Here is a 12,199-nt window from a genome sequence, read left to right on the forward strand (position 1 = left end):
AAATTTCATCTTAAATGGTCTTGCAATTTTTTGCCTCATAAAGAGTTTTTTGTTTGTTTGTTTGTTTACAAGATTCTTAGTCTTCCGATGTTTTCTTTGGCTTTACCCTTACAAATGCCTTGTAATTACTTTTTCAGAATGATCCCCAGGCCCATTTCCCCCCTTTCTGTTCTCTAGCTCCTGTTTCCGATTCCTATTCCAAAACACATCCACATAAATTTTGTCCTGGGAGACTGCTTCTCCAGTGCTTCTTGAACCATAATGTGCATAGGAATCACCTGATGATTTGATAAAAATGTACATTCTGGTTCAGAATGTCTAGAGTAGGGCCTGAAGTTCTGCATTTTTCACCAGCTCCCAGGTAATGCTGATAATGTAGGTCCTAGACTCACATTTGGAGAAGCACAGGACTAGAGGACACAACGTCAGTACCGCCACCAATTTCCCAAGGTTCCTCACGCCTCACCTATATGGGACTAGACAGTCTTTGCAACCTTAACTTGTCTCATTGTGTAATGTCAGTGACAAGTTCGAGACATAATCAGAATCTCCCTGAAGCTACACTGGGGGGTGTTCTTCAGCCTGTGTGTTCATTTTTCTTTATCTGAACTCTAAGGGTTCATTCACCATGAAAATGTTCAGAAATCTGATTGAGTACTTTTCAACCTCCAGAGCCATTAGGACATGGCTTCTTTTTACCCATTCCATCGCATACAAAGTGAACTGCATAGTTTCAAGGCAAAATTATTCCAAGAAATACAGCCCATGTTTCCTTTTTATAGGCACTAGTTACACTAATAGCTGGCATCATAAAAAGTCATTAACAAGGCTGAGAAAGTTTTGCAAGGATGCATGTTTCACTCTGGCAGGTAAAATGGTATCTCCTAATACCTCAAACCTCTGCCTTTGGAACTTGTCAAACAGCAAAGTCGAGAATTGTTCAATTATTCTTTGGCTCTTGCGTTCGGTGTGTTAACTGATGAAGCTTTCCACTGAAGGGCAGTGTGTTAATGTTACATGGCAGGGATTTCTACCTTATAGCTAAAGTCCAGGCTGTGACTATATTGCTCTGTGCAGACAGATGTGTGAGCAGCTGCTTGTTATGATTGCTTCTCCATGGGAACCAGAGGCATAAAAAAGATGAGCCAGAAAATTCAATGCTAGAAATCAGAGGTTTCCTCCCTCTACCACCCGTCATTACCAATTTTCCTTTCTGACCTTGCAGTGCCCTTGAAGACAGAGGTTTCCAGGAATACATGTCAGTTCATCAACCCTTCTTTTGGGAATACCAAATATACTTGTAATGTGTAAAAAAAGAACAGATTTTATGACTTACGCCTGATTGAGTTTACAAAGGATCTCACAAACTTCACACTGTATCTGTGGTCAGGTTTATGAATTCGGCCAAGCTGGACCAAGTGGTGATCCAAAGGATAGCTGGCTAAATCTTCCAGTTCCTTGTCATTCCAAGCGGGGCCAAGGGAAAACACAAATAGGGCATAACCTTGACATTTGGCTCTCAAGGATTCTTTCTTTAAGGTTTCCCTGTCCAAGTGACTGGTTTCCCCAGCAGATATCACAAATATGACTTTGTTTCTTCTCATATTGGGTGTATTTAAAAAGATATTGTCCAGGGTCCACTGTAAGGCATGACCAATGAAAGCGTCTCCGTTTAGTTGTTGAACTGATTCTTCCAAGTGCCTCTTCATGAGGCGTTTACTGTTGTAGGTGGTAAGGTTGAACTCCGTTCTAACAGGACTCTTCTGAGTGTTGGGGAGGAAGTTGGGGGGAGCATGGCTTAATAGGGCCACCCGGTCTCCAGTGACAGAGGTCTCAGGCTCGGAGGTGATCTCAAAGTGATCTAACAGTGCTCCCAAAAAGTGTCTTATGTCTTCAAATTCAGCACTTCCCACGTGGCGGGAGCTGTCCAGAAGGAAAGCAGCATCCACGTACGACTGCACAGGGGGTGGTCTGGCTTGATCGCAAAAAGCATCCGGCTTGCATATATCTGCAGACCAAAAGCCACGTAAGGTTACTAAAACAGACTGGACAGAAAAGATAGCATCTTAAATATTTTAACATTTGGGAACTACATAATCTTTGATATTAAAATAGTTACTAAATACCTTTGATATCAACAACAGAAGATTTCCTAGTACATAGTTGGCATCTATATTTAAAAGGTACAGATTTTATACCCAGCCGGTGTCTTGAATTCCATTCACTAAGGCAGTTTACTTTTAAAACTGAGGCTGCTTTGGACAGAAGCTTAATCTTGGCTGTATTTTAAGTTTATAAAGATTGAAGTAGATAGCTTATCTCATATAAGAGTATACCTTATCATAACATAAAAGCTAATGATCTCTCTAGATAGACAAGATACAGGTTAAACCAATGGCCCTTATCATTATTCTCACACTGTTCTACAATGAAAAGTAGTCTGCTCAAAAAGAGTGCAAAAAAGCAATGAATCTTTTACTTCAATTTAAATAAAGGTTTGTAATTCAAAGTCTATCTGGGTGTGGACATTAAGGACAAAGTTGGAGCTCACGTTTGTATCTCCATTGTGCTCATTAGTTGAGAGCTCAATACGTGTGTGTTAAATGAAAATAAATACTGCGTATTAATGGACTTTCATAAAATATGGGGCCATTTTAATACATATGTATATCTCATTTAAAAAAAGAACGTGTAGTAATAAAAGCAGGGAGTGAATTTCATTGAATCTGAACACAATGAATATTCAGAGGAATAAAAACAGATTTGGAAGTGGAAGGATCTTAGAGGTCACCTAGTCTCATTATACAGAAGAGACTGGGGGTAAGAGGGTACAATCGTTCTGCCAAACAATACCCTAATGGTTCGAGAAGTTCCTACATATGAAATCAGGGTTTATTGTGAGAGACAAGGCCATGTGGTGTGGCAGCAGCAGGGAGACCCCTTGGCCTGAGAGCCAGGATGTCTTACTGTGCCCAGTAGCAAACCTGCTGTGTGTCCCTACCCAAGTCACCACTGGGCTTCAATTCTGCACACTTGGGTGGGTCATATTTGTCCAAAGAACCCTTCCAGGGATGACCTCTGCAATCCTGAGGTTTTCAGTAATAGTAGATGGTTAAGGATGAGAATGCCTCTTTGAAAACTCAACAGAAGAAAGAGAAACGGAATAACCAGCATGTGGACAGCTGGCACTTAGAAATAGGTCCGGGGCACGAATCAAAGCAGTCAGATGAAAGGTTAATAACCAGAATGCAGATCCTTGGGGACGTAGCAAACTTCCTAACTTCAGTCTTGCTCACAGTCTCCATAAAGATGTGGCTTTGCACAAGTTATGTTACCCTTACTGAAATTCAGTAAAATTTTACGACCACGTTTAACGGTCAGATGACAGAACAGTCACCCGTGTGCAAGGCCGTTTCTAAAATCAGAGACAGCAGGCTGTCCATTTGCTCAATTTTGTGGGGGTTTTTAATTGCAGGAAACTACAGCCAAAATATCTTCGCTTATATGCCTAGGAGACAAAACAAGGATTTGAGCCAAGAAATGGGGCCAAAACCTATCTCCAGTCACACATGTACAACTTCTGGCTGTGCACTATACCAGCACACGTGGTAACTGACATGTCTGAAAGCTTGGCCGAGAGCTGGGGCGGGAGGCCTCTCCCCACAGCACAATTAGCACTGCGGCTGCATTGAGTAGGAAGCCAGTGCCTGGCCAACCCCGTGCCAGAGGGAGAGAGGGAGGGAGAAGAGAAGAAGAAAGCCGGAGAGTGAGGGGGAAGGGAGAGAGAGGGAGGGAGAAAGGAGGGAGAAGGGGAGAGAGAGGGGGATGGTGGGGGGGGGCAGAGGGAGAGAAGACGAGAGGGAGGAGGGGGAGGGAAGGGAAAGACACTAATGAGTAGAGAGAAACAGAGGGGAAGACAGAAACAGAGGTGTGTGTGAAGAAGTTCCACTTCTCACTCAGAGTTACCTCCACACTGTGAGGTCATTTATATGGAAGCATTATTAACATGTCATTGACACACACAGAGGAGGAGAGGAACGAAGCATTTTCTTCAAGGCCAAATACCAAGTACCGGGGAGAATAACGGGATCTCTGCTACTCATCAATGGCAGCGTGGTGAAGCCATCTTTCTTGGGTCTCCTCTGGCTCTGCTTCCCTGGGCAAATGATCTCACCTCTCTAAGACTCATTTTCCTTATCTGTAAAATGTAGATAGTAGTAGTTCAAATGTCTCAGGGTGCTCATAAGGATGGGATGAAACAACGAAAAGAGTGCTTGGAACAGGGGCGCCTGGGTGGCTCAGTCAGTTAAGCGGCCGACTTCGGCTCAGGTCATGATCTCGCGGTCCGTGAGTTTGAGCCCTGTGTCGGGCTCTGTGCTGACGGCTCAGAGCCTGGAGCCTGTTTCACATTCTGTGTCTCCCTCTCTCTGACCCTCCCCCGTTCATGCTCTGTCTCTCCCTGTCTCAAAAATAAATAAAACATTAAAAAAATATTAAAAAAAAAAAAAGAGTGCTTGGCACAGAAGAAGCACAACAGCTTCAGTATCAACCATCGTCAGCACCGCCACCAACGTTACACAAAGCAATAAAAACAGTGCACAGCTCACAATAAATGTCTGGTAACTGTCACAAATCACACCCACTGGGGATGGCAGCGGCTTCCACGGTCTTCCTAATTATCAGTGCACTCAAATTATGAGCACACTCACCTACAGGTCTAGCCACTGGCCACTTCTCTAGCTGGGCCTGCAGACTGAGCATAAAACACAACAACGGATAAACCAGCATGGCAACTCACTTTGATGCCTCTTTGCAATGAGAAATGCACAGATTTGTACTCGTTTCCACTTATACTGTAAAGCATTTCTTTGGGGTTGTGAATGTTTGAGATTTAGAAGACACGTAAATTTACTTCATAGCATGAAAAACTTGGCAATGAGACAGGTTGAGTTTTTCTAAAAATCATTCCTGTTTCTGGGAAGCTGCACAAGTGGAGAGGCCTGGAATGCAGTTCTCCTACTCCGATACGTGGGAGGAGACCCTGCTCGCTGGGGTTCCACCTGCGGACAATGCAGCAAGAGGAGGTGAGCGCAGAGCCCCAGGGAAATTTTGCCGAGGCCACTCGCATCCCTGCTGCTGCCAAGTTTCAGCCACTCGCGCGCCAACGGTGACTCAATGTGCTTAACAGGCCTGATCAAATTATGTTCTCTCTGTGGGTCTTACCATAGCAGAAAGTGCACCGCTGGAGTCTCTCTAACGTTGGCGTGTAGTCGGTCCCGGATGGAACCATTATAACTTGGAATGTGCCAGTGTCATCAATCTGCAAGAAGCAGAAGCAAGAGAAAGAACAGCTTAGTGGGCGGGCCTGCAAGAACCTCCCGGCATTGTTCAGAGCACTGAGATCTTTTGAGTGAAATCACAGAATGCACTTTACAACTGCCTCTGCGTTCTCATTAATGAGCCAGGCGTGGAAGCTGGTGTTGCAGACCCAGTTCCACATCCAGGCAGCTCTCCTCTGAACCCCTTCCAATTTAGTCCCATTGTCAGTAACCTCCCTGGGGAGTTTGAGACTGGAGAGCAGGGAGAAAATAAGGAGGCTTCAAATAATGAAGAATAATTAGCTTGTCAGTTAACCGATTCACAGATCCATTGACAGCTGAGGGGAAAGTATGGGTACAGTCGTATCTAATGCCTGAGAGATGGGAAAGCCGTTTCCCTACTCTTTCTCAGGGAAGTTTCCTGCCCATACTTTATCCACGAAGGTAGCACTTTGCCAGCCATGGTTAAGTCGGGGAGACTCCATCGCTCTGCAGAGCAGACTGCACCAGGGATGGGCCTCTGAGCCAATCAGATCCATCCTCTCAGGCATTTGGAAGTGGGGCCCTGAGAGCAGCGAGTCCCCCTCTATGTTGGTGGCAAACGCTAACAGAGCTGTAGGCAGGCCATGTTCTATCTGAGGAGCGATGGGAAGGAAATGAGGGAAGTGGGCAAGAGGAAAGGAAGTGGCGCTCTCCCCGAGGCTTAGCTTTGTTTCTGCCCATCTTTTATTCTGCGTAGAAGGGATGGAGAAATCTGTGCTCACCAGAATTCCTCCCTAGAAGTTAGAATTCTTTATGGGCAAGTCAAATTTCACCGGAAGTAAGAGGCGGTTGCCAAGCACATTTAGAGGGAAAACCTTCATGGCAAAACAAAGCTGAGACTGAGGTTTTCCCGCTAAAAAAAAAAAAATGGCCTTCCATTTCAGAAGGGAGGACTAGCTCATCACTCAGCTTGATACCATTATGAGAAATTTCCAAAAGGGAGGGCACAGTCCATGTGCTAAGGATTGCAGGCCTATCATTGCATGTTATCAGAGCATCTGCTTCCAAGTCCTGCTGCATGTGCCTGCACGGGTCCCAAATTTCACACTGGACTGCTGAACTCTCAGACAAATCAAGATTTAGAAAAGCCATGATAATTACGAACAAACTAGCGTTTTAAAAGATGGCCCCCAAGTAAAAATTCATTGCCACTAAATTGTTGAGTTCTGTTCTTAAAATAATAAATAACAGTTCAAGTGTAGGGAGGTACATCTGAACAGATCAGACAGAAGAAAGAAAAAGAGGGCAAAAGGAGAAGTAGTAACATAATTTCCTTTCTGTAACACCAGGTAATGGTACTGGGTTCTCACAAACTTGTATACATGCCTCCATTTTTAGCTTTTCTACACAACCCTGTTTAGCTCCATCCTCTAAAGGTAGCTCCATGAGGGTGAATCTTCTGGTTTTCCATTTTACTCTTATATCTCTGTAGGGTAGGATAGCACCTGGTATATAGGAGCTGCTCACTAAGCATCTGCCAAATGAATGACCCCTGGCCACAATTCTGACTTCTGTTTGCATCTCTAATTCTTTGTCTACTCAAGAGGTGTTTGGAGCTAATGCTGCTCATATTTAGGTGGCTCATTGTCAAGAATCTGAACTTCATTGGCGCTCTTTTGAGATAAATTCCTTCAAGATAGGAGCAAAGATGGGGTGCCTGGGTGGCTTAGTTGGCTGAGTGTCTAAATTTGGCTCAGGTCATGATCTCACAGTTCATGAGTTAGAGCTCTGCATTGGGCTTGCTGCTGTTAGTATGGAGCCTGCTTCAGATCCTCTGTCCCCCTTCTCCCTGTTCCCATCCCGTTTGCTCTCTCTCTCTCTCAAAAAAAAAAAAAAAAAAAAAAAAAAAAGATTCTCTCTGCCCCTCTCCCCTGCTAGTACTCTCTCTCTTTCTAAACAAAAAAGAAAAGAAAGGAGAAAAGAGTCTGTAGGTGATTTGGGTAGGAACTCTGAGTGAGATTAATACTCAATATAAAAACGAGCCAACCAAGTCTATTTTCTCAAGTTACATACTGTGCACCTACCTTTGAGTAGGTGGTGGAATTGTGTTTATTTAAGTTTATATCACAAGTACTATCAATTACTCGTGTTAGGATATTATCTCATGTTTTGTGACTAGATAAAGCCAAGGAATTAAGAGATACAAATTTAACCATAAAATAAATAAATCATGGGATGTAAAATACAACATAGAAGATAAACAATAATATTGTGGTAACTTTGTATGATGACAGATACTACACTTGCCATGGTGAACATTTTGTTCCATATATATATATATATATATATATATATATATATATATATAGAATCACTATGTTGTACACTATGTTGTACAACCTGAAACTAAAATAATGTTAATATCAATTGTATATAAAAATTAAAAAAAAAATTTTAACTATAAAGATGCCTGAAAAAAGGAGACACAGTAATCTCCAATTTCCAACAAACCAAGAACAGCATATGACTTCTAAACTTTTCAAAAGTAGAAAGTAACCTTTTCTCCAAAACATTATATGACAGCATTTGCATAAATATTAATACTGTTGCTATAGGACTTTCTTTTCTTTTCTTTTTTTGGGGGTGGGGGTGGGGGAGGGGAACAACCAAAGGCAAGCCTTTTAGCAGTTACTTTCCTAGATTACTGGGAACCAAAATCTAAACTCTACAGCTTTATGCAAGTACATAATAAAGTTCAGATACTAATGAGTCTTTCCAATGTGTAGAATAGTTTTTAAATCTTTTAACAGACAAACTTACAATCATGTGCAAAATGATATAAAAAAGAGTTGGTAGCCATAATAACATAGCTTTGGCATATAATATTTCATAGGTGAATGAGAAACAAAGGACAAGTAATAACTGACACCACAGAAATACAAAGGATTAGAAGAGAAAACTATGAAAAATTATGTGCCAACAAATTGGTCAAACTAGAAGAAATGAATAAATTTCTAGAAACATACAACCTTCCAAAAGTGAATGAAGAAGAAAGGGGAAATCTAAACAGTCTACCTACTAGTAACCAAACTGAATCAGTAATCAAAAAGCTCCCCAAGAAGAATAGTCCAGAACCAGACTGATTCACAGGTGAATTCTACCAAATATTCAAAGAAGAGTTAATATCTATTCTCCTCAAGTTATTCTAAAAACAGAAGAGGAAGGAAAGCTTCCAAATATATTTCCTGACACCAAAACCAGACAAAGACATCACAAAAAAAAAGAAGAAAAAAAGAACACTATATGCTAATATCTATGATAAACATACACACAAAAATCATCAACAAAATATTATCCAACTACATTCAGGAAAAAAAAAAGGGAGCTTACCAAAAGCAAAACAGAAAATCAGACAAAAAATTAATGGAGGGGTGCCTGGGTGGCTCAGTTGGCTGAGCATCTGACTCTTGGTTTCAGCTGAGGTCATGATCTCACCATTTGTGGGTTACAGCCCTGTGTTGGGCTCTGCACTGGATATTATCTCACTGACAGCTTGAAACCTGCTTGGAATTCTCTCTCTGTTCTACATCTCTCAAAATAAATAAACATTTACAAAATTAAAAAAAAAAAACAAAACCAAGACATTAAAAAAAAATCACTCACCATGCACAATCAAGTAGAATTTATTCCAGGGACACAAAGATGGTTCAGCATTTGCAAATCAATGTATCACATTAATAAAACAAAGGATAAAATTATATGATCATCTCAATAGATGCAGAAAAAGCATTTGACAAAATTTAACATCTGTTCATGGCAAAAACTCTCAACAAAGCAGGTTTAGAGGAAACATACCTCAACGTAATAAAGGCTATATATAAAAACCCCACAGCTAACATCATACTCAATGATGAAAACCTGAGAGCATTTCTGCTAACAGAAACAAGACAAGGATGTCCATTCTCACCACTTTTTATTCAACATAGTACTACAAGTCCTAGCCACAGCAATCAGACAAGAAGAAGGAATAAAAGGCATCCAAATTGGTAAGGAAGAAATAAAACTGTCACTATTGGTAGATGACATGATACCATATACAGAAATCTTAAAGACCTCACCAAAAAACTACTGGAATTGTTAAGTGAATTCAGTAAGGTCACAAATACAAAGTCAATGCACAGAAATATGTTACATTTCTATACACCAATAATGAAGCAACAGAAAGAAATTAAGAAACCAATCCCATTTACAACTGCACCAAAAAGAATAAAATATCTAGGAATAAACTTAACCTAGGAGATGAAAGACTTATACCCTGAAAACTACACAACACTGATGAAAGAAATTGAAGATGACACAAAATGTAAAGACATTCCATGCTCATGGACTGGAAGAACAAATATTGTTGAAATGTCCACACTACCAAAAGCAATCTACAGATTCAATGCAATATCCATCAAAATACCAACAGCATTTTTGGGGCACTTGGGTGGCTCAATCGGTTAAGCATCTGACTCTTGATTTCCACTCAGGTCATGGTCTTGTGGTTCATGAGTTCGTGACTTACATCAGGTTCTGTGTCAACAGTGTGGAACCTGCTTGGGATTCTCTCTCTCCCTCTCTGTCCCTACCTGCCTCTCTCTCAAATAAATAAATAATCTTAAAAAAATTAAATAAAAATACCAACATCATTTTTCACAGAACTAGAACAAATAATCTTAAAATTTGTATGGAACTACGAAAGACCCCAAACAGCCAAAACAATCTTGAAAAAGAAAAACAAAGCTGGAGGTATCACAATACCAGATTTCAAGTTATACTGAAAAACTATCATAATCAAAACAGTATGGTACTGGCACAAAAACAGACATTTAGATCAATGGAATGGGACAGAGAGCCCAGAAACATACCCATGATTATATGGTCAGTTAATCTTTGATGAAAGAAGAATATGCAATGGGAAAAAGTCTCTTCAACAAATGATGTTAGGAAAACCGGACAGCAACATACAAAAAAGAATGAAACTGGACCACTTTCTTACACCATACCCAAAAATAAACTCAAAATGGATCGAGGACCTAAAGGTGAGACTTGAAACCATAAAAATCCTAGAAAAGAGGATAGTCAGTAATTTCTCTGACATTGCCATGTATTCTTTTTTTCTGGATATGTCTCCTGAGTCAAGGGAAGCAAAAGCTAAAATAAACTATTGAGAGTACATCAAAATAAGAAACTTCATCACAGTAAAGGAAGCAATCAACAAAACTAAAAGGGGACCTACTGAATGAGAGAAGTTATTTGCAAATGACATATTTGATAAAGGATTAGTTTCCAAAATATATTAAACAACTGATACAACTCGACACCCCCCAAAACAAAGAATCCAATTCAAAATGGCCAGAAGACATGAACAGACATTTCTCCAAAGAAGACATCCAGGTGGCCAGCAGACACATGAAAATATCACGCATCAGCAGGGAAATTCAAGTCAAAACTACAATGAGATATCACCTCACACCTGTCAGAATGGCTACACCCAAACCTTAAGAAACAACGAGTGTTGGCAAGGATGTGTGGAAAAAGGAACTCTTGTGCATTGTTGGTGGGAATGTGAACTGGTGCAGTCACTGTGGAAACCAGTACGGAGGTTCCTCAGAAAGTTAAAAATAGAACTACCCTACAATACAGTAATCAAACTACTGGGTATTTACCCAAAGAATATGAAATCACTAATTCAAAGCGATGCATGCACCAGTATGTTAACTGCAGCATAATAATGCCAATTTATGGAAGCAGGCCAAGTATCCATTGATAGATGAATGGGTAAAGAAGATATGGTATATATATACAATGGAATATTATTCAGCCATGAAAAGAACGAAATCTTGCCATTTGCAACATGGATGGAGCTGGAGATTATAATGCTAAGCAAAATACATCAGTCAGAGAAAGACAAATGCCGTATGATCTCACTCATACTTGTAATCTAAGAAACAAAAACAAACAAACCAAGGACAAGAGACAAACTAAAAAGAGACTCCTAACTATAGAGAACCAACCGGTGGTTTCCAGAGGAGAAGGGTGGGGAGATGGGAGAAATGAGTGAAGGGGATTAAGAACACACTTACGATGAGCACTGAATAATGTGTAGAATTGTTGAATCACTGTCTTGTACATCTGAAACTAATATACCACCGTATGTTAACTATCTTGGAATTACAATAAAAAACTTAGTAAAAAAAAATAAGTTCACATCACAACAAATGATTTTATAATTATGTATGGTGAAATGTTAACTAGGTTTACTCTGGTTATCTTTTCACAATATACACAAATATTAAATCATTATGTTGCACACCTATTAGCTAATATGTTGTATGTCAATTTACCTCAACAAAGGTCCTCTTAATCCCAAGTGGTTTATTTAGGAATGTCACACAGTAAGATTTTAATTCCCAACCTAAGAAGCTATAATCACTAGGATGGCTTTTCTTTCATATAATTGGGATATTTATGATTGGTGAAGTTATAAAATCGCTCAATTGGTTTTCATGGTACAGCAACTGTTGTTACTCTGGCCACATAAGTGACATCAATGAATGTTTACTGGCCTTCCTGATTGAGTAGCTTTACACCCAGCAGCAACTCAGAATTTCTTGGAGAAGCACTAGAATAGCAAACCTGGGTCCAAATCGTGACACTGTCACGTCTTAGCCATGTGAACCTGGGCATACAGATTTAGCCTCTCCTGGCAGTTTTCTCCTTGATGAAACGGGAATAGCAAGGATACCTATGTCATACATACTACTTGTGAAAATTAAACAGGATAATGCATACAAGGGGCTTAGCACGTTCCTGGTACATAGAAATAAATAGTATAGCTCAATACTTTTTTACGG

General features: G+C 40.3%; 1 protein-coding gene across 1 annotated transcript in view; it reads right to left on the reverse strand.

The window, feature by feature from the left end:
* The window catches only part of COL6A6 (collagen type VI alpha 6 chain), a 118,631-nt gene that overhangs the window by 19,813 nt on the left and 86,619 nt on the right, over nucleotides 1–12,199 (reverse strand). The window contains exons 33-34 of the mRNA XM_007087379.2: nucleotides 5,224–5,320; nucleotides 1,337–2,008 (exon numbers count right to left, since the gene is read on the reverse strand). Of these exons, the coding sequence (XP_007087441.2) occupies nucleotides 1,337–2,008; nucleotides 5,224–5,320 (769 nt within the window). The remainder of the gene's footprint in view (nucleotides 1–1,336; nucleotides 2,009–5,223; nucleotides 5,321–12,199) is intronic.

The sequence above is a fragment of the Panthera tigris genome, chromosome C2 (genome assembly GCF_018350195.1).
Source record: "Panthera tigris isolate Pti1 chromosome C2, P.tigris_Pti1_mat1.1, whole genome shotgun sequence".
Classification (NCBI taxonomy): Eukaryota; Metazoa; Chordata; class Mammalia; order Carnivora; family Felidae; genus Panthera; species Panthera tigris.